The 23,530-nt window shown below is 36.9% G+C and overlaps 1 protein-coding gene across 3 annotated transcripts in view; it reads left to right on the top strand.

Moving 5' to 3' along the window:
* The window catches only part of DARS1 (aspartyl-tRNA synthetase 1), a 67,220-nt gene that overhangs the window by 24,996 nt on the left and 18,694 nt on the right, over positions 1-23,530 (top strand). The window contains exon 1 of one of the 3 annotated variants that reach the window (XM_036254177.1): positions 14,198-14,284. The exons of the other annotated variants lie outside the window; for them this stretch is intronic. Within the exon in view, the coding sequence (XP_036110070.1) occupies positions 14,238-14,284 (47 nt within the window). The 5' untranslated portion in view covers positions 14,198-14,237. Of the gene's footprint in view, positions 1-14,197; positions 14,285-23,530 lie in introns of those variants that run through there. 3 annotated transcript variants of the gene reach the window in all.

Genomic DNA, 23,530 nt, shown 5'->3' with positions numbered 1-23,530 from the left:
AGCCATCTGGGCCTGGGATTTTGTTTGCTGGGAGAGTCTTAATTACCTCTTCAATTTCCTTAGTTATTATTGGTCTGTTCAAGTTTTCTGTCTCTTCCCTGTCCAGTGTTGGGAGACTGTGTGTTTCTAAAAAACTTTTTGTTTCCCTTAGATTGTCAGATTTGTTGCCATATAATTGTTCATAGTAGCTGTTAACCATGTTTTGTATTTCTGTGGTGTCAGTTGTTACTTCTCCTCTTTCATTTCTGATTTTGTGCATTTGGGTTCTCTCTCTTTGTTTCTTGGTGAGTCTAGGTAAGGGTCCATCAATCTTGTTTCTTTTCGAAAAACCAGCTCTTTGTTTCATTGATCCTTTGAGTTGTTTTTTGTGGTTTTTTTGGACTCTATGTCATTTATTTCTGCTCTGATCTTTACTACGTATTTCCTTCTACTTCCTCTGGGGTTTTCTTTTTGTTTGCTTTCTAATTCTTTAAGTTGTGAAGTTAGACAGTCAGTTAGAAATTTTTCTTGTTTCTTGATGTAGGCCTGTAGTGCTATGAACGTCCCTCTCAGAACTGCTTTTGCTGCATCCCATAGATTTTGTGTTGTTGTGTGTTTATTTTCATTGGTTTCCAGGAAGTTTCTAATTTCTTCCTTGATCTCCTCGGTAACCCATTCATTGTTTAACAACATGCTATTTAGCCTCCATGTGTTCAAATGTCTTTGCATATTTTTGTTGCAATTGATTTCTAGTTTCATGCCATTGTGATCTGAGAAGATGCTTGATATGATTTCAGTCTTCTTGAACTTGTGGAGATTTACTTTGTGTCCTATCATGTGGTCTATCTTTGAGACTATCCCATGTGCACTTGAGAAGAATGTGAATTCTGTAGTTTGGGGGTGTAATTCTCTGTAGATATCTGTTAAATCCATTTGGTCTAGTGCTTCATTTAGAGTCTCTTTCCTTGCTAATTTTTTGTCTCGGGGATCTATCCAGTGATGTCAGCGGGGTGTTGAAGTCCCCCGCTATGATTGTATTGCTATGGATTTCTCCTTTGAAGTCCTCCAGAAGATTTTTAATATATTTTGGTGCTCCTATATTGGGTGCATATATGTGTATCAAGGTTATATCTTCCTGTTGGATAGATGCTTTCAATATCATGTAGTGGCCTTCTTTGTCTCTAGTTGTGGTCTTCATTTTGAAATCTATTTTATCAGATATGAGTATTGCTACCCCAGCTTTTTTTTGCTTTCCGTTTGCTTGAAAGATTTTTTTCCATCCCTTCACTTTCAACCTGTGTGAGTCTTTTGTTGTGAGGTGGGTCTCTTGCAAACAACATATAGATGAGTCATGCTTTCTTATCCAATCAGCTACTCTGTGTCTTTTTATGGGAGCATTCAGTCCATTTACATTTAAGGTGATTATTGATATGTACTTATTTATTGCCATTTTTGTTTAGTGTGGTTCTGTTTTTCTTCCCTTTTCTCCTGCCAATTGCAGCAGTCCTTTTAACATTTCTTGCAGTGCTGGTTTAGTGCTAATGTATTCCCTTAGCCTTTTTTTGTCTGGGAAGCTCTTTATTTGACCTTCTATTTTGAATGACAGCCTTGCTGGGTAGAGTAGTCTTGGATTCAGATCCTTGTGTTTCATGACCTTGATTACTTCATGGCATTCCCTTCTGGCCTGTAGTGTTCCTTTTGAGAAGTCAGCTGGTAGCTTTATGAAGGTTCCATTGTAGGTAACCTGTTGCTTATCTCTTGCTGCTTTTAGGATTCTCTCTTTGTCTTTAATGTTTGGCATTTTAATTACTATGTGTCTTGGTGTGGGCCTGTTTGGGTCCTTCTTACTTGGGTGTCTCTGTGCTTCTTGAACTTGAATGCCTTCTTTCTTCACAAAATTAGGGAAGTTTTCTGTCACTATTTCTTCAAATATATTCTCTAACCCTTGCTTATTTTCTTCTTCTTCGTGGACTCCTATGATGCCAATATTACTACATTTCCAGTTGTCCCACAGTTCTCTTAAGCTGTCTTACTGTTTTTTAATCATTTTTTCCTTTTGGTTTTCTGATTGGTTGATTTTTTTCTACCCTGTCTTCTAATTCATTGATCCGGTCCTCAGCTTCCTCTACTCAGCTCTTTAGACCTTCCAATGTGTTTTTTATTTCTGATATGTCACTCTTGATCTCTTCTTGGTTGTTTTTAATTTCCAATTGGTTTATTTTTGGCATCTCTATGTCCTTACTCATGCTGTTGATTTTCTTCAAGATCATGGCTCTGAATTCTAGCTCTGTAGACTTGCCTAAATGTTCCACATTGATATCATCTTCGGTTGAGGTCTTTTATTCTTTCATTCGGCTTCTATTTCTGTGTTTCACCATTTTGGCTATCACAGTTGGCTTTGGAGCCTGCCAAGTTTTTTCTGTGGGTATTGGTGTTCTACTGTTTGTGGCTCCCTCTCCTGGGTTTAGATGAGCGAGGGAGGACCCACGTTAAACACCACTTTCAAGTCTTACTTTCCAGGTTAGAATTGCTAGCCCAGGAATGGTACTGTTATCCTCTAGCTTTTTGCCTGGAGGCTAGCAGTCCAGGTTACTTGAAGAGTTTTCTGTTGTTAATTGATTGAAAAACTCCCTCAGGTTCTCAGCGTAAAAGGATTTACCAAGGGTGGGGCAGATGCTGGTTGTTAGTAAGCCTCAATTTGCATTTCAGTTGCCCACAGGGTGGGGTTGAATCTCCGAGGGAGGGGCTGCTGCCTCTCCCCAGAGCCCTGGAAGGAGCAATATGGCTACTGTCCTGTGTGGCTGCAACTCAGCCAAAGCTCTGTGCACCCTCCAAATCCCGAGTGTCCCCACACAGTTCCAAGTCTAGTCCGCCCTCCCTCTGCCGGAGCCCAAGGTGAGTGGCCGTGGCTATTTTAGCCTCTGTCCGGGCACTGGGCTGTGGAACCGGTTGGGAATTTAACCCGAGGGCACTGCTCACAGCTAAGGCCACTGCTGACCGTGGGCTCCCAGCCCCCATCTGGCCCCTTCGCGATCCTGGTAGGATCGAGTCAGTGTCCCTGGTTATATGGTCCTTGCAAGCTGCTTTTCTGTTGCTTTTTCCCGTTGATTTGTCTGTGTTTTAGTTGTAATTCCAGTTTGGTCCTGGGAGATGGTCTGTGTAGTTTCCAATCACTCCGCTGCCATTTTGGAAGCGATACTTTATTTAAGTTGTCATTCTTGGATTGCTCTTTGCAGAATTTTGCTTAATTATGTGGCCTAATTATCCTGAACCAACCTCAAAGTTAATGTTTTATGTATGTAATTGTGAACAGGCATTCTTCACATTACTAGGATTAAAGTAAAAATACAAAAGCAGATAAAATATAGAACTAGATCTGTGGTTACAGCTTTATACAGTAAACCCAAAAGTCAGCAATTTAGTTTTTGCAAACTTTAATGCTATTTATTTGACTTGTGTCTTTATATTTGTTTTTTTGTTTAAAAATTCATTTTGATTCTAAGAGCTATAAGCATAGGCACTTATACTAGTTTTTATATTTGTAGATATTTAAATAACACAATAAAATTTATTTAAGTACTCATTGAGGGTCCTGACGTTTTTTGTTCCACTCAAGAGAGCCCATATAGTAATGTAAGAACCACTGGTCTGTGCCATATTGAGTAGTGCTTAATTCTTACCAAGCTTATTTTGAACTTCAAATACTTGAGGTTTTTGGTGAAGAAAAATGAGCTCACAAAATAAGTCATTATGGAACTACTAGAATGATTTAAACCTTTAATTTTTACAAAGCACCCTGGGCAGCTGGGTATAATAGAGGGCCAGAAGGCCAGAGAGCAGAGGCTTGGCTCCCCACTAACCATGTGACTTCATAAATTGTTTACTGTATGCTAGTCTTACTTCATTATTAGAGCTAAGACCCTTCTTTTGTTTTATTTTTTATGTCATTTTTTTTAATCTTCACCTGAGGATATTTTTTCTATTTATCATCAGATAGAGTGGTAGGGAGAGAGAGAGAGAAACATCAACATGAGAGAGACACATCGACTGGTTGCCTCCTGCATGACCCGACCAGGGCCAGGGACAAACTGCAACTGAGATAGATGTCCTTGACCGGAATTGAACCTGCGACTCATTGGTCTGTGGGCCAACGCTCTAACCACTGAGCAAAACAGGCCAGGGCCTAAGACCCTTGTTTTAAAATCTTTATTTCTACTTGCCTAGGAAATATAAAAGTCTGAGATTCAGTATGGTATTAATTCACTGTAATTGAAAGAAGTTAGTTGACACATAAAACAAGCTTGTGGCTGCCTTAGAATTGGAATATAGATTTTTATTATCAAAGCGTGATTTAATATTTTTGAAAATAATTTATTTTTTTAGATTCTTTTTTTTTTTAACTAGCAAATACATGTTTTCTCACATTAGGGCACTTTGAATTCTTTCCTCAATGAACTGTACAATTTAATTTACATCATTTAAGCATTTTTTTCAGGTGCATTGGTCAAAAATCTAGTGTGTGGCAACTTTATAGCCTGTCCTCTTTTCTCATTAATCATATATTACACCTTTTCCAAGATTTAAAAATGGTTTATTTGAGTGTGGGTGGTTATGTAAATCTGTGGAGCACATTTCTCATTGAGTATAGTAAGATTCAACAGATTATATCTGACAACTAGAAGGCTAGTAAATTTGTTACCAGTTTTACTGAAAACTTTTAATACTCAAGTGTCTATAAGTGTTAAAATTTAAACAGTTTTGTTTATATTAGAATACGTATGTAAATATGCAGAAATAAATGCTTAAAATAGTATCTTTTTCACCATTACTGATTTGAGGTGGGGGGGGTAGTAAATAGGAATAAAATGGGAAAAGTTTGAAAATATGAGCTGATAACTACCTAAACTTATATATATATATATTATTTTTTTTAATCCTCACCCGAAGATATTTTTTCACTTTTTTGTTTAGGTAGAGTGGGAGGGAGAGAGAGAGAGAGAAACATCGATGTGAAAGGGACACATCGAGTGGCTGCCCGCACGACCAACCAGGGCCGGGACAAACTGCAACCGAGGTATGCGCCCTTAGCGGGAACCGAACCCAGGTCTCTCTGGACCACAGGCCGACGCTCTAACTGCTGAGCCAAACCAGCCAGAGCTAAACTTATCGTTTTGATCACCTAGCTTTCCCCAACTCCAAAGTTTATCCCTACTATTAACAAGTAACAATCAGCATATATCAACATATAGGGTTTCTTACATATTTAGGCCTTTATTGTAACAATCTGGTATAATAAAGCATTTTTAGGGGCTCAAATCTGTGGTACCTAAAACAATCTGAAATAAAAGGTAAAAACCATTATTCACACAAAGGTTATGCTGCTAACCATTTCATAATTATCTTGGGTATATTAAATAAATTAAATTGTGTAATGATGGAGAATACTCTCCTTCAGTGACCTCTGTAACAGGTGCCATGTAGTTTTATGATGAAAGGCCATGAAAAAAGCCCTCTCATATACACTTGGACTTTATTGCTTGTGAAATAGTATTTTTAATATTTAAGAAATTTAATCTACAGTTAAAATTCAGTATAATGACTGCCCTTGCTTTATCCTACCAAGCTTTCTAGTATGTAGCATGAGTTTTTATGTTTGCTGTTGTACACTGCACCTCAGTAAAGGTTTAGTGCAGTGGTCACCAGAAGCTTCCCTATGTGATATACAGGGGAAATAACAAAAAAGCAGGTTTACTTATATTACGACAATAGTGGCAATAATAGCACACTATTACTATCCACTAAGTATGGAGTTGCAAAGTGCCATACTTGCATTTTTTCCCTTGATTCTCACCACTGTGAGGTATAAATACTATTTTGTCTTTCTTTTTTAGTTCTTCATTTTTGCAGATGAGAAAATTGAGATTAAAAATAGTGGCCCTGCCCTAGCTGGTTTGGCTCAACGGTTAGAGCATCGGCCCACAGACCAAAGAGTTGCAGGTTCATTTCTGGTCAAAGGGCACGTACCTCGGTTGTGGTTCAATCCCCAGCCCTGGTCAGGGTCGTGTGGGAGGCAGTCAGTCCATGTGTCTCTCTCACAGCGATGTTTCTTTATATCTCTTCTTCTCTCTCCTTCTCTCCTTCCTTCCCTATCTGAAGATAAATGGAAAAATATCCTTGGGTGAGGATTTTTTTTAAAAAAATAATGTTTAGACTAAGATCTCTTTGACTCTAGGGCTCACACTTCTTTTGTTTTTCTTTCTTTATTTTAGAGGGAGAGGGGGAGAGAGATAGAAACATCGATGAGAGAGAACATTGATTGGCTGCCTCCTGCATGCCCGCCATTGGGTATTGGGCCCACAAGTGGCATGTGCCCTGACCGGGAATCAACTAGGTGCATGGGTTTACGCTCAGCCACTGAACCACACCAGCCGGGCTTCTAAGGCTTCTATACTCTCTATGTCATTTTGCCTCTCTGAGATAATGTAATGCTCCACAATACAGTTCTTAGAATACAACCATTAAGTCATTGAGATATGTTAATGACTGGTAAAGGGAAGCCCCATTGCTTTCTGCCTCAGAAATATATTTTCTAGAGTGTTCAGTTTATTCTGGTATATATCCTCAAGTAGTAGATAGCTACTTTGTTTCTTGAGGGTGATAATGACTTTTAGCTACTGTTCCTGAGATATTGAGAACTAAACTGGTGAAAAAATAATTTTGGTTTAAAAAGTAAAACTGAATATAAAATAATAAAGATTTTATGTTGAGTCATAAATTGACGCTAAAATCAGTTCCAGTGGAGGACTTAAATTTTTTTTTATCAATGAAGTTGTCTTCTCTACTCTAAAGAGGTAGTGGCCTTTATAAGGAATCACTTCTTTGTTAAAAAGCATTCTATAGGAAGTCCTAGCCAGAGCATTTAGACAAGAGAAAGAAATGAAAGGCATCCAAATTAGGATTGAAGAAGTAAAATTGTCACTTTTTGCAGATAACATGATTCTATATACAGAAAACTCTAAAGACTCAACTAAAAAATATTAGAAACAGCCCTGGCCAGATTGGCTCAGCGGTTAGAGTGTCGGCCCGTGAACCAGAGAGACCCAGGTTCAGTTCCCGCTAAGGGTACGTACCTCGGTTGCAGTTTGTCCCCAGCCCCTGTTGGGTCATGTGGGTGGCGACCAGTTGATGTGTCTCTCTCACATCAGTGTTTCTCGCTCTCTTACCCCCTCTCTCCCTTCTGCTGTATCTGAAGATAAATGCGGGGGGAAAAAAAATGTCCTCAGAGGGGATAAAAAAATAAAAATTAAAATTAAAAAAATATATATTAGAAACAATAAACAAATACAGTAAAATTTTAGGATACAAAATCAATGTAATCTGTTGTGTTTCTATAACAACGAAATGTCAGAAAAAGAAGAAAACAATTTCATTTGCAATTACAACAAGAAGGATAAAATACTTAGGAATAAACTTTAAAAAGGAAGTAAAGGACCTACATACTGAAAATTACAAGACGTTGTTGAAAGAAATTGAAGAAGACACAAAGAAATGGAAAGATATTCCATGTTGATGGATTGGAAGAATTAACATAGTTGAAATGACCATATTACCTAAAGCAACCCCACCAAAATCCCAATGGCATTTTTCACAGAAATAAAACAAAAACATCATTAAATTTGTATGGAACCACAGAAGACCCCAAAAACCCAAAGCAATCCTGAGAATAAAGAACAATGCTCTTTTTTTTTTTTTTTTTTTTTTTTTCATATTGTACTACAAAGTGACAGTAATCAAAGCAGTATGGTATTGGCAGAAAAACAAAGATACAGACCAATTGAACAGAATTGAGAGCCCAGGAATAAACTCACATATGTGGGCAACTAATTTCTTATAAAGGAGCTAAAAACATATAATGGAGAAAAGAAAGTCTCTTCAGTAAGTGGTAGCAAAACTGCAAAGCCACATGGAAAAGAAAGAAACTAGACTGCTATCTTATACCATACACAAAAATTAAATAAAAATGGATTAAATATTTGAATATAACACTTGAAACAAGAAAACATAGGCACTAAACTTGTGGGCATTGACTTCAAAGGGGATTTTGGTGAACTTTATCCCAAAGGCAAGGAAAGTAATTAAATGAGACTTCATCAAACTAAAAAGCTTCTGCACAGCTAAAGAAGTCAACAAAAGAAAAAGGCAGTCAGTTGAGTGGGAGAAGATTCTTGCAAACAGTACCTCTGGTAAGGGACTGATATCCAAAATATATAAAGAATTCATGCAAATCAACAACAACAGCAACAAAACTACCTGACTAGAAAATGGGCCGAAGACCTCAGTAGACACTTTTGCAGGGAAGATATACATGTAGCCAACAGATATATGAAAAGATGTTCAACATCACTACTTATAAGGGAAATGCAAATCAAAGCCACAATGAAATATCATCACACATTTGGTAGAATGACTTTTAACAATAAGACAAGAAATAAGTGTTTGAGAGATGTCGAGAAAAGACAAAGCTCACACACTGCTGGTAGGAATGTAAATTGGTACAGCCACTGTGGAAACAGTATGGAGGTTCTCAAAAAATCCAGAATAGAGCTACCATATGACCCAGCAATCCCTCCTCTGGGTATTTACCTGAAAATTTTGAAAACACTTATTCATAAAAATGTATTTGCAATGTTATTCACGATAGCCATAGCATGGAAGCAACCTAGGTGTCCATCGATAGATGATTGGATAAAGATGTTGTTCACATATACAATGGAATGCTATCAGCCATTTAAAAAAATAAGAAATATTGCCATTTGTGCCAACATGGATGGATCTTGAGAGTGTTATGTTAAGTGAAATAAGTCAAATGGAAAAAGACAAGAACCATATGATTTCATTTATATATGGGATATAAAACAAAAAGCAAGAAATGAACAAACAAAACAAAAAACAAACTCATAGATACAACAGAATGGTGGTTACTGAGAGGAAGGAGGTTGAGGGGAGGACAAAGGAGGGTAAAAGGAGTCAAATACAAGGTGCTGGAAGGAGACTGGACTTTGGGTGGTAGGCACACAATAGTTTATTGAAGATAGCATATTATGAAGATATATACCTGAAACATGTAATGTTAACCAATGTTATATATAATGTATAAACTTATATAATATTAACAAAGTAGTTTGTGTTTATAAAGTTTTTTCTTGAATAATTTCAATATAAAAATATAGCTATAATTATAAACATGAAATCTAAACTTCACTAGACAAATTTAATAATTGTGTCTATCTTTGCTTATTCTTTTGCCTTTTTCTTATCATCATCAGCACTACCACAGTTCATTATACATTCTTATCACTCTAGATGTGAGGAAACACAGTCACTCAACAAAGCAGCTGTATGGTATATGCAACTGATATGGAAAATAAGACCACAGACTCAGATTTTAGAATAAGAGTTTATCCTTTACTAAGATTCTAGGCACAGAAAGGAAGTGATAAGTGTTTTCAAAATTTTCAGGTAAATACCCAGAGGAGGGATTGCTGGGTCAGGCTCTTTATTATACATTTGTACAAACTAAAACCCTCTCCTAGAATTAATTGCTCTCTCGTCAGCAAGGGAGGCAATCTTGGGACATTTGGGTCTGGGTGTCCTTTTGAGTTTACTTCTTGCGTAGTGGTGCTAGTATACAGTCAGTTCTGTTGTAACATAACAGATGCATTTCTAAAATCACTGCTATGTAAAATTATGCAATTTAAAAACTCAAAGTTTAAGTGGAAAACAGGTTAGTAGCACAACCAAAAATTTTATCAATGAAATCGTTTTTTTAAAAACCTAATTTAAAAAAACAGGTAGAATAGTTTTATACATGTTGAACAGGTGAGAAATACATAAATACAACAATAAATATCTCACTTTATCTTTAAAAAGACATGCTGTGTCCTTGTGGGAGTGGGTGTTGTAAATTATTGTGAGGTGGTAGAAGGACGGCTGTCTGAAATCCAAAGGGAAGTTGGACCACCATGTGGATGGTGTGGCTTATAACACAAGTAGATGTTTGTGGGGTGTGTGTTTCATGTATTCCTATATGGCATAGCTCACCACAGTATAGTTTTCTATATTGACCTAGTGTTTCTCACTGATAAAATCTGTCATAGGCAAACACAAAATTCTCATTATTCTCAGATTGATCCCTAATATATCAATTGTGTTGGAAATAATTCACATCCAAAAAAAAAATGTTAGAGCAAAACTGACTATACTCTTAAAAGAGATTTTTATTCCTCAGCTGGCCCAATAGAATATATTGTACTTTATTATAAAAATAAAAGTTTATAGGCTACCTATTTTCATTGTTTCTCTGAACTCTTCAGGATTGATGTATTCCTTTTTATCCCTTAGTTTCTAAGTATAACTAGAATTAGAAAAGTGGAAAACACTTTGAAGTCCATCACTTAATATATTTTCACTTCTGTTATGATTAAAAATAACACATGAACAAGAACAATTAAATTTTGGTGGATTATGTTATTTATTTAAATAAAGCAAAAATCTTTACTTGTAGATGTTTTTAGCTTACTTCAGAAATTTGAGAACCAGTGAAGCATGAGGTAATTCAAATGAATATTTAGTAACATTTACTTTTGAGAAGCTAGCAGCTTAGTTAGTGAACCAACTAACCATTCTGCTAGAATCTTTGATTTGGAAAATAGCATAGGTGTGTTCATGTGAAAAGGGCTGTTTCTATCCTCATTTAATTTTCATTCTGTCTTAGATCAGTTTTTATATAATGAAATGTTTATCTTTAATACTAGGACTAGGCCTAAGGACTGTTTATTTATTCTCAAGGTGTTTCCATTTTGAATAGTGCTGCCCAAAGAGACTGTCCATTTAAAACATTACAAACTTCCTACACAGCAGTGGGGGAAATAATGGTATTTATATGTTAATTCCATGAGGCCCTACATTTAACTCTATTCCCTCTGGCCATATACCAGGTGGAATAAAGCAACAACTCCACTATTAAAAATATCAAATCAGATAGTTCCAGCTGGGGTTTCTAATCATTTAAAAGGCAAAATATGAGGTCACTTTTAATATATTAATTAGATAACTATCTTAGCATTTACTTTAGATATTAAATCTGGGATGCTTGTCTTTGCTTTGCTGACGAGATTGTACCGCTAGCAGTGTCTAGCTTTTGAGTATTTTCCTTAAGAACAACATTTAGAGCCTAATGTAGGATCAGTTGTTTTTCCCAAAATTACCTTTTCTCAGTATCCAATTCATCAGTATATCTGAAAAGTTGACTTACCAATTGGATGTAAGTGCCACAGGACTCTTCCACACATTATTTTAATCAATTTGTTGGAAAGATCAATTTTCTCATGGTTGAATGCATAGAGAAATGAAGCAGCCAAATGAGTTACATAGGAGGGTTGGCAGTTTTATTCCCAGGAGATCTTTAAGAACAGATCCTTAATTGTGTATCCAAAATGGTTTGAGATCTTTCAATGAAATTTGTCTGGAGGCAGGATGATGGGGTAGGTATTCCGGCCTGTGTCTTGGGAACCCCATCTTATGTTGACATTAATTTTCTGATATTTAGTAGCTGGTGTTTGAGTTGAGACAAGAAGTCATCCTTTTATTTATTATTTTTTTTTATTTAGTGCCATTTTATTTTATTTATTTTAATCCTTGCCCGAATATTTTTCCATTGGTTTTCCGATAGGGAGGGAGAGATAGAGAAAGAGAACATCAGTGTGAGAGAGACACATCAATTGGTTACCTCCCTGATGACCCCAACCAGGGCTGGGGATAGAGCCACAACAGAGGTTTGTGCCCTTGACCACAATCAAACCCTGGGACTCATTGGACCACTGAGCCAAACTGGCCAGGGCCTGGCAGACTTTTTGTGTTGACTGCTATTAAGGTCTACAGTTGGTGTAAATGTAAGTTTTTGACGTTTAAAGCTTAAATTATAGTGACTGCTGTAAAGAACTACAGTTAATTTGAAAAGCAGTTGTTAAAGTTATAATTTATATTTTGCTATTTGTGCTTACATAATATGCCTCCCTCCCAGCATAGAAATGTTTGGATTCTGAAAAAAAAAAAGATTTTTTAGACTGTTATTTGTATACATGTGTGTTTTTTTCTTTCTATTAGTCATTGTGGTTAAGTGATTTATTGGTAGCTGATGAGTCACAAGTATCTTTCCTATTTTCTAATGAGTCACCTGACTACATATAGGTTTGTTTATTTTCTTTTCTTTTTATATCTTTTACATAAAAACAAGTATTTTACTTAGTAAGTTAAAATTTCAGATTGCTGCATTATAATTGTAAAATATCAAAATACTGTACTCAAAAGTCTCATTGATTTAGAAAACTTTTATTTAGCACCTGCTCTGGTACAGACCGTCTGCTGGGCTTGGGGACACAACATATAATACTTAAGGACTTAATTTGAAGAGAGTAAAAATAGATGAACAACTGCATGCAGAGACATGTTACGGGTGCTATGGTAGAAGTATACGTATATATCATCTACAGTTGAGGCCTAGAGGGAGCTGGACATGTGGGTACCCCTTGAGCATCATGTAGATAAGTTGGTAAACACAGGTTAGGTCATTATACTGCTGTGGATTGCAACTCTGAACCTAGATGGTTTATAAAGAGGCAGTTATCTATTGTAGGAGAAACAGAACTTCTGTATTTGGCCCTGTCCAGTTCAACATTTGTATTGAAAACTTTGATAAAGATATACTTTAAAAGTAGGTCTAAAATCTGTGTCAAAATTCCAGACAGTTTATGGAATTCTTCTAAGTTAACTATAACTTTAATAACTTCATGTTGTTTTATACAAAGATTCTTATGACAGTGGTGGGGGGGCATCTGTAATACATTCAACAATAAAGATGAGTTAAAAAAACAACAACAAAGATTCTGATGAATTTCTTTTGAGGCTGGCACAACAGCAGGACATCAAGATGCATCAGCGTTGCTGGAGAAGATAGCATGATTCAGACATTTTGAAAACTATCCATAAAGGGCCTGTTTTTCCTAGTTTCTTTCACATAAACTATAGTGGAATCTGGTAGCTTGTGAGCTTCTAAGAATGTGAATATGTTATTTCAAAGGGAGCTGATGATACATTCTGTAGTATTTAAAACTGGGTGCTAATTTTTGAGTCAAACTCTAGTGCAGTAACCTGTATGTGATCTTACTAGCTGTGTGGTCTTAGACTAATTACTTGACCTTTTAGTCTTAGTTTTCCCAACTGTAAAATGGTAGTAATACCTACCTTGTAGGCCTTTGTGAAGTTTAAGTGAGATGGTATATGTGTAAAGTACTTCACACAGGAACTAGAACATAAAAGGAATTTGATGTGGGAAAAGTGATAGTTTAGGTATTTATATATATTAAGTCAGGTTCACTTGAGCTATAAATGTAAAAATAAAACTATGTTTTATCAACATTAAAAAATACAGAGAAAATAGCCCTGGCCAGTTTGGCTCAGCGGTTAGAGCGTCCGCCTGCGGTCCGGAGAGACCCGGGTTTGGTTCCCGCTAAGGGCATGTACCTCGGTTGCAGTTTGTCCCCGGCCCTGGTTGGTCGTGCGGGTGGCAGCCACTCGATGTGTCCCTTTCACATCGATGTTTCCCTCTCTCTCTCTTCCTCTCTCTCCCTCCCACTCTGTCTGTACAAAAAATGGAAAAGTGTCCTCGAATGAGGATAAAAAAAAATAAAATAAATAAAGAAAAAAATATATATACAGAGAAAATAAACAAAACTACCATAGAAGGATGACAGAAAATTTATGAAGCATTTTATATTTTTTTTTTACAAATGAGAAAAAATGTGGAGGCATAGGCGAAATAGTAAACAATGATTTTAGGAAGAGGGATTGGATATATAATGGGGGAGTTAAACTTTTAAATTTACATGTTTATTTAACATTAGGATTTTAGTAATAAATATGTTCTATAATATAATTATCAAACATGTTCAGAGACAGCTACTCAGCCCTATAGTTGATATATTATCTATATCTATGTTAACTCTATAAGACTGATATCTTCTATCTGTATTAATCCAATAGTTGATATATTAACTGTTCTCTTCTTTTTGAAATGTTACTTCCTTGCATTTCTAATACTATTCTCTTTTGATATATTTTTTAATGTCTCCTCTATTCTCCCACCCAGACTTTTATCATGGTCTTCAGTGTTTCTAAAGGATAGTAAATAATAGGTATAAATGAGATTGATCCCTCAAACAACTGATATGTGTGACAAAACCAAGAGGTAATTTTGATTTGTGTGTGTGTGTGTGTGTGTGTGTGTGTGTGTGTGGTATGTGCCCCTAGTGGGAACCAAACCCAGGACTTGTCCGCAGGCCAACGCTCAACCGCTGAGCCAAACTGTCCGGGGCATTTGGTTTTTTAATTTTTATTTTTATTTTATTTTATTTTTTTTTGCCGAGAGGTAATTTCAGCTAAGTCATTTTCAGATTGTTTTTAGGTAGTTGCTGATTTTGATGGGTGCTTATAGGCCAACCTTCTTTCCCTGAGTAGTCACTTTGAAGAGGACAGTATTCACCTGAATGGATAAATTCAGCTGTGTTTAATAAGAAATCAAACCTAATATTTTATAGTAAAATTTTATATATTTGGTTTTTCTTAAATATCTTTACAGTGTATTAATACATACTGTTGGTTTGCAGTATGTATATGATGAACTGTAAAACTTTTAGAGACCTTTTCTATGATCAGATGATAGCTTTGATCTCACGGTATCTTTTTTTTTTTTTTTTTTTTCTTTTATAACTTTCTTGAGCTTAAGCTGTTACCAAAAAACAAAAACAAAAAAAACCTGTGTAACAAACCACTTCAAAACTCAGTAGCATGACAGTACTACCCAAAGCGATCTACAGATTTAGTGCAATCCCTGTCAAAATCCCAGTGGTTTTTTTGTTTGTTTGGTTGGTTGGTTGGTTTTTGTTGTTGTTGTTGTTTTGCAGAAATAGAACAATTCATCCTAACATTTATATGGAATCTCAGGGGACCCTGATTAGCCAAAACAATCTTGAAAAAGAAGAACAAACTTGGAGGACACACTTTCTGGTTCCAAAACTTACTACAAAGCTACAGTAATCAAAACAGTGTGGTAGAGCATAAGGACAGGTGTATAATATGACCAATGGACTAGAATAGAGAGCACAGAAATAAACCCTGACATATATGGTCAATTGATTTTCAACAAGGGTGCCAAGATTTTTTGGTGTGTAAAGACAAGTCTTTTTAACAAGTGGTGTAGGGGAAACTGGATATCCACATGCCAAAGACCTTACCTAATACCATATATAAAGTTTACTCAAAATAGATCAATAACCTAAATATAAGAGCTAAAGCTATAAGAGTCTTTAGAAGAAAACATGGGGCAAAAAGCTTCATGCCATTGGATTTAGCAGTGACTTCATGGACATAACACCAAAAGCCCTGGTGACAAAAGAAAAACGAGATTAATTGAACTTCATAATTAAAAACTTGCATATCAAAGGGCACCATCAAGAGAGTGAAAGACAACCCACAGAATGGGAGAACATATTTGCAAATTATATATCCGGTAAAGGATTTACCAGAATACATGTAGAACTCCTACAACTCACAACAACAAAAACCCTATTTCAGAGTGGGGAAATGAGTTGAACAGATATACAAATAGCCACTATGCACATGAAAAGATTCTCAATATCATTAGTCATTAGGGAAACACAAATCAAAACCACAATAATCACTGGCCGATTTGGCTCAGTGGCTAGAGCATTAGCCCATGGACCAAAGAGTTGCAGGTTTGGTTCTGGTCAAGGGCATGTACCTGGGTTGCAGTTCGGTCCTCAGCCCTGGTTGGGGTCATGTGGGAGGCAACCAATGGATGTGTGTCTCTCACATCAATGCCCCCCACCCCCAAACTCTATTTGAAGATAAATGGAAAATATCCTCCTGTGAGGATTAAAAAAAAACAAAAAACACAATAAGATACCACTTACCCATTAAAATGACCAATATAAAAAAATATTTAAAAAATGGAAAATACCCCTGGCCAATGTGGTTCAGTTGGTTGGAGCATCAGCCCGTGCACTGAACGGTTGTAGGTTCGATTGCCAGTCAAGGCACGTACAGGAGGCTACCAGTCAATGTTTCTCTCTCACGTCAGTGTTTCTCTCCCTCTCCCTGTCTTTCTCTCTAAAATCTTTTTTTTTATTTTTTTTTATGGAAAATAATGTAGGTTAAGATATGGAGAAATTGTGCATTGCTGGTGGGACTGTAAAATGGTACGGCTGCTTTGGAAAAAAATATGAAGGTTGCTCAAATTAAACATGAAATTTTTATATGATCCAGCAATTCCACTTCTAGGTAGATACCCAAAAGAATTGAAAGCAGGATCTCAAACAGATCACTGTATGTTATTGTTCATAGCAGCATTATTCACAATAACCAAAAGGTGGAAGCAACCCATCCATAGAGGAGTGGATAAACAAAATGTGACATGTACATATAATGGAATATTATTCAGCCTTAGAAAGAAATGAAATTCTGATACATGCTATAACAGGGATGAACCTTAAAAACGTTACACTAAGTGAAATAAATCAAACACTAAAGGACAGATAGTATGATCCCATCTCTCAGGGGCCTAGAAGAGTAAAATTCATAGAGACAGGTAATAGAATAGAGATTACCAAGACCTAGGGCAAAGGATAGTTGGGGAAGATGGGGAGTTAATTGTTTAATGAGTACAGTTTCTAGTTGGGATATGAAGAAGTTCTGGAAATGGATAGTCGTGATGGTTGAATAACATTGTAACTGCCACTGAGTTGTACACTTAATGGCTAAAATGGTGAATTTTATGTATTACGTATTTCATAATTTTAAAAAACTTGTTAAAAATAAAACAGCAGCATACAACAATAAACTTTGATTTCTTGCTTACACTTCTGTGGGTCGGAGTTTGGCTCATCTAGACTTGTTCTGAAGCTGTGGTTTGGGTCCTGGTCTGCTACTTATATTTCTCAGATTCCTTGGACCAGCAACTACCTAAGCATCATCTTCTCAAGAGAAAATCAGGAATGCTGAAGGGCAGTTCAACTGCACAAGTACATGTCAAGTTGCTGATATCTCATTGATAAAGCAAGTAATATGTCCAAATCCAAATTCTAGGGGCAGAGAAGTACCTTCTGTCTACCTCGAAGCCACAGTAAAGTTGTGGATGATTACTACTACCACGGGGGAATGAAGACTTGGGACAAATAACTTAGTGTACCACAGAGGTATGCTAAGAACTTGACATTTTTTTCAAAAACATTAAATAATAAGACATTACTTATTATTTTAGGCTATGAAGCTTACTTCCTTCAAGTACTGGAATTAGTTTGACAATTTTAACAGAATCTTTGAAGTCTGTTTTACACATTCTTCCTTTTTAACTTTCTTTTTTTTCTTAAATCTTTATTGTTGAATGTAGAATGTATTACAGATGTTCCACATTTTTCCCCCATTGGCCCTCTCCCCACTCCCGCCCCCCTCCCGCCTTTTCCCACACTATTGTCTGTGTCCATTGGTTATGTATATAAGTTCTTTGGTTTATTTCTTCCCACCACCACCCCCAACCCCTTTGCCTTTGAAGTTTGTCAGTCTAGCAATGAATTTGTACTTCTTAATCCCTTCACCTTTTTCACCCATTCCCTCTATCCCCCTCCCATCTGGCAACCAGCAAAATGTTCTATCTATGAGAATGTTTCTGTTCTACCTGTTCATTTTGTTTGTAGATTCCATTGTCAATAGATAAGTATTCATTGCCATTTTGTTTGTTCATATATTTTCTCTTTTTCTTCAAAAAGACCCTTCATCATTTCATATAATAACGGTTTGGTGGTGATGAACTCCTTTAACTTTTTCTTATCTGGGAAACTCTTTATATGGCCATCGATTCTAAATGACAGCTTTGCAGGATAGAGTAATGTTGGTTGTAGGTTCCTGATTTTCATCACTCTGAATATTTCTTGCCACTCCCTTCTGGCCTGCAAAGTTTCTTTTGAGAAATCAGCTGACAGCCTAATGGGAACTCCCCTGTAGGTAACTAGCTGCCTTTCTCTTGCTGCTTTTAAGATTCTCTCTTTGTCTTAAACCTTTGGCATTTTGATGATGATGTGTCTTGGTGTGGGCCTCTTGGGGTTCATCTTATTTGGGACTCTCTGTGCTTCCTGGACTTGTATGTCTGTTTCCTTCACCAAGTTAGGAAAATTTTCTGCCATTATTGTTTCAAACAGGTTTTCGATTTCTTGTTCTCTCTCTTCTCCTTCGGGCACCCCCAAGATGCGAATGTTGGCATGCTTGAAGTTGTCCCAGAGGCTCCTTACACTATCCTCATTTTTTTGGATTCTTTTTTCTTTTTGCTGTTCTGATTGGGCATTATTTGCTTCCCTATATTACAAATCAATGGTTTGCTTCTTGGATTTACGTACTCTACTATTGAATTTGTGTAAATTATTCTTTATTTCAGTTAATGCCTCCTTCATTTCTGACTGTGCATCCATCATTTCTGACTGGTCCTTTTTTATGCTCTTGAGGCCCTCACTAAGTTCACTGAGGTTCTCACTGAGTTCATTGAGTATCCTTATAAGCAGTATTTTGAACTCAGCATCTGTTAGGTTGCTTATCTCCATTTCGCTTAGTTCTTTTCTTGGGGTTTTGTTCTGTTCTTTCATTTGGGACCTGTTTCTTTGTATCCTCATTTTGGCTGCCTCCCTGTGTTTGCTTCTGTGTATTACTTAACGAGCGCTATGGGGCTAGCTGAGACCAGATGCTGCTTGTTTGAAAGAATTTAGGAAAAACCTGAAGCAGGATCCAAGAGAGGCCAGTCCTGTGGTTAAGCAAGTGGCAACAGCTTGGGTGGGCCTGAAAGTTGGGTGGGGCGGGGTGGGGCCTCAGGGAGTCACCAGGGCGGGGCTACCAGTGTGAGCCAGGTTGCTGGAGTCCCACATATGGCTTCTGTCTGCCGCCCCAGGGAAGGGCTCACCAAAGGAACGAAGGCCTCTGACAACACGTTTGTCCCGGAGAAAGCCCCCTCTCCAGCCCTCGCTCCAGTGCCAAACAGCTCAGTTCTTCCCTATATGTCTCTGGTGCCCCTCGAGCTGCCTCCCCTCCAAGCTTAGAGGGAGAGAGTCGGATAAGTTCGTTTGCGGGCCTTTTAAGGAGCTGCCTGGGGCTCCAGCTGCTTCAGCTTCCCTGAGCCTCAGTTCCTGCTGGATTTTCCAGCCAGAAGTTATGGGGATTCTCTTCCTGGCACTGGAACCCTGAGCAGGGCACCAGTTTGGATGTGGCTGCTGCTGCTTTAATTCCATAGTTGTAGGACTTCCATTCAGCTTGATTTCAGGTGGTTTTGAATGATGGTTGTTCTGTAGTTTAGTTGTAACTTTGATGTGGTTGTGTGAGGACGCAATACCACGTTTACCTACGCCGCCATCTTGACTGGAAGTCTCGAAAATTCTTAACTTTCTTAATGACAGGCCATCATTGTGAATATCTATTACTGTGCTAGGTAATGATGTGGTTCTTTGCCACTTTCCTGTTTTTGTTTTTGTTCTTTTTAAAAAAATATATTCAGCAGTCAACTATGGTATCTATTTCTAATAGTTCTACCAGATTTTTTTTTAGTTTGCTGCTGCTTATATACTATAGACATGAAAAACGTTTTAATCAAGATGGAGAGAACTATAGATAATGAAAGTGTCCCTAAGGTTATTAGTGAGGCCCTAGTAGTAAACTGTATGGTACTTGTATTGGAAAGATGGGATTTTATTCCTTCAGATAACTAAGTACTGTTTGTTTTTTTCTCCCAAGTTGCATGTTTTGTAATTGTTTGAGTTATTCATACATTATATCATTTGTTTTTTTTTTTAAAAACTTGATAGCCAACTCTAAATATTTTTATAAAATACTTTGTGTATACCCTGGCTGGTTTGGTTCAGCAATTAGAGCGTCAGCCCGCAGACCAGACATACCTGGGTTCGGTTCCCACTAGGGGCACGTACCTCGGTTGCAGTTTGTCCCTGGCCCCGGTTGGGGTTCTGTGGGTGGCAACGAGTCAATGTGTCTCTCTCACATCGATGTTTCTCTTCTTCCCTCTCTCCCTCCTGCTCTATCTGAAGATAAGTGCAAAAATGTCCTTGGGTGAGGATAAAAAAAAAACTTTGTGTAAAGAATGGTACTTTTTATCATTTTATTTTCTAAAGACGGTTTAAGTTAAAAGTTAACTATTAAATTGACAGTTGACAGTTTCTAATGGATGACATGAAGTCTGTAGTGCCTATTAGGGCATTTTCAGTATCAAGGTTATACAAATTCATCTTGTTTGTAGAGTGATTGATTATATCTAGGCTCAAAGGGAAATGAAAGATGTATCAAAGAATGCAGTAATAGTGTGTTGTGGGAGGCAGTGGTAATAATAAAAATAGCTGACTTGACTCTTGAAAAGATGTGTTTTATTTACTTCATCCATTTCTCCTACAATAAAATAGTTCCCAGGAGTTCCTCTGCTTTCCACCATGGGTTTTTTTCCTGCCAAGGCTTTTAGTTGCCTGTTAGACATAACCCTCTTTCAAAATATAGACATAGTCACGTATTGGTTTCAAAATGTAAAACTGAAACCTTAATAGGGTTTCTTTATGGTAACAGTCAAGATAGATAGATAGATAGATAGATAGATAGATAGATAGATAGACCGACCATAAAGTATTAAGCCATTGTGACGTGCAATGTTAGTAAAAATCTTCAGACTTTTTCTTCAAAATGGAATTTTATCTAATACTGGACTCAATACCTTATCAGAAATACTTGAATAAGCTACTGCATACACACTGTAACTTTTAGTTCTAACCAGCAAGTTCTAGTCTGACCCTTTAAAACAAATTTGACTCTTTTGTTTTAATGTTTTTTTTCTTCTAAATTTATTTATGTCTATAAATAAATAGGGATATATAAATACAGAGATAGATAGTTCTACAGATGCGGATGTAGATGTAGATATAGAGATATTACAGATAGCCTTAGCCGGTTTGGCTCAGCTAAATTACCTAAGATTTAAAAATTAATGGAATGATTTGACTAATATCTAAATAGGCTATTCTATTAACAACATGTAGGTGCTAGATATAAGGAGAAATACTGAGATTGGAATGGTAAAAAATAAATAGTTGTGAGCATCCTGTATATCTGATTAATCCTACCTTCTTTCTAATTGATTCAGTGTATGGACTTGTGATCAAAGAAGTTTAACTCTGGCCCTAGTTTAAGAAATAGGTCAGGTTTTCAGAAGTTCTTTTGAAATACTACTGATTTAAATAAAGTACAAAAGGTCAACTTAGTTCCAAGTTTTAGGTCCCGTATACAAGGAATTATCTGGTACTTTTGAGGGAGAAAGAAGAGAAACATTTTTCTTCAATTGAAACTTTAGCTAGCCTTAGGCAGGGGGAATCTTTACATTTCAGTTTCTTTCTGGAAAGATATTAGCTTAGTGCTCAGTTCTTGAGAGTAGATGTGTTTGATTTGAGTTGGCTTGAAGAAGACAGTCTGAAAGGCCTCCCTCTAGGGCACGGGTGGGAAACCTTTTTTTCTGCCAAGGGCCATTTGGATATTTATAATATCATTCATGGGCCATGCAAAATTATCAACTTAAAAATTAGCCTGCTGCCCTGGCTGGTTTGGGTCAGCGGTTAGAGCGTCAGCCCGCGGACCTGAGAGGCCCGGGTTCAGTTCCTGCTAAGGGCACGTACCTCAGTTGCAGTTTGTCCCCGGCCCCAGTTGGGGTCGTGTGGGTGGCAGCCACTCGATTTGTCTCTCTCGCATTTCTCTCTCTCTCTCTCTCTCCCTCTTCCTCTCTCTCTCCCTCCCGCTCTATCTGAAGATAAAAGAAGAACAAAAAAAGGTAGTTGGTAGTAGACATTATGAAATTTTAGGCGGGGTGGCAAAGTGAAATAAACATTTTTTTTTCTTACTATTCTCATTTTAATCCTTTCCAACCCTGAGCAAATGTTCATTGAAATGGACTGTAATGTGTTCTCTTTTGTAAAATAAGCATTGTTGGATTTCTGGAATCTTGTCAAATAGCACCATAACTACTAAGGACTCAATACCTTATCAGAATAAATAGAATTTTTACTATGAAAGTTACATCTCTTGCCTGGCTGGTGTGGCTCAGTGGTTGAGGGGCGACCCATGCACCAAGAGGTCACTGGTTTGATTCCTGGTCAGAGCACATGCCCAGGTTGTGGGCCAAATCCCCAGTGGGGGACATGCAGGAGGCAGCCAATCAGTGTTCTCTCTCATTGATGTTTCTGTCTCTCTCTACCTCTCCCTTCCTTTCTCTCTCAAAGTCAATAAAGAAAAAAAAAACTTTTAAAAAAAGAAAAGAAAGTTACATCTCTTTTGTTTTGTTTTGTTTAGATTCTGATCATTTATTTTGTATGAGTCTGGGCACGGAATTGAATCACGAGAGGTTTATACAAAAGTTAACGAGATAAACAGGGAGTCCAGGACAGGTTTTCCTAATACATGTTTGCTATTTCTATTACTCTAGCTGACCAGGAAATCTACTCTTTCCCAGTTGTCACACTTGTATTTTCCTTCCTTCTTTTTTCACCTCACTCTGAAGCTCCAGTTAACACCTGAGAGTTTTAATTGATAGTTGTATATGAGCTGAGCCGCCTTGATGCTGACATCACTGTCCTAGACCTGAAAGTTAAATCTTACTCATTTTCACAAATATATTGGGACACATTCTATCAGTACAAGAATATACACAAAAGTAAAACTCATACATTTTATATGGGAACCACATTTTTGGATTACACCCTTTCTCTTTTGGTTATGTATGACAGATCAAAAAATAATCAATTGGTGAGTTTAATAAGCTACTTCATAAATTTTATATTTCAGAATTTGAGTGTCTTTTATACAAAATTCAAGCTTGCTATAGAATTAAACTTCCCAGAAGATGCATTTATTTTAGTGTATACAGTATTAAGCTTCATATAGACATTCTTAAATGGGATTACATGATCCAGTAGGCTATCTGCCATAAATCCAGTCAATGACAGTGGACAGTGAGGAATTCATTGCAGCACCCCAATGTCCTTTTATTACCTTGAAATCTTTTTAGTGACCTTCTTCTATTATTTAGTTCCATTACATACCAGTAATTGCATTTATTGAAGCCAGTGTTTCTTGTTATAGGAAATGCTGATCTTAGTAAATTTCAACTACAGGGAAGGAAATGTTCTTTAATAAATAATTGTAAGACTTTTTTCTACTTTTCATGATTTAGTGCTGGTCCTATTAACTTTTATGTCCAGAATATTTTATAAATGGTAACTAAATGATGGCATCTAGAAAATCATCTCTTCAAGGAATCTCACAAGGTGTGCTGCATAATAGCTTACTCTTAAATAGACTGGGTTTATCTCAAGTGGCTTACCCTATTAAAGAAGAGTCT

This window comes from Molossus molossus, unplaced genomic scaffold, assembly GCF_014108415.1.
Source record: "Molossus molossus isolate mMolMol1 unplaced genomic scaffold, mMolMol1.p scaffold_m16_p_11, whole genome shotgun sequence".
Taxonomy (NCBI): domain Eukaryota; kingdom Metazoa; phylum Chordata; class Mammalia; order Chiroptera; family Molossidae; genus Molossus; species Molossus molossus.
This window is presented reverse-complemented; position numbering and strand designations above follow the sequence as displayed.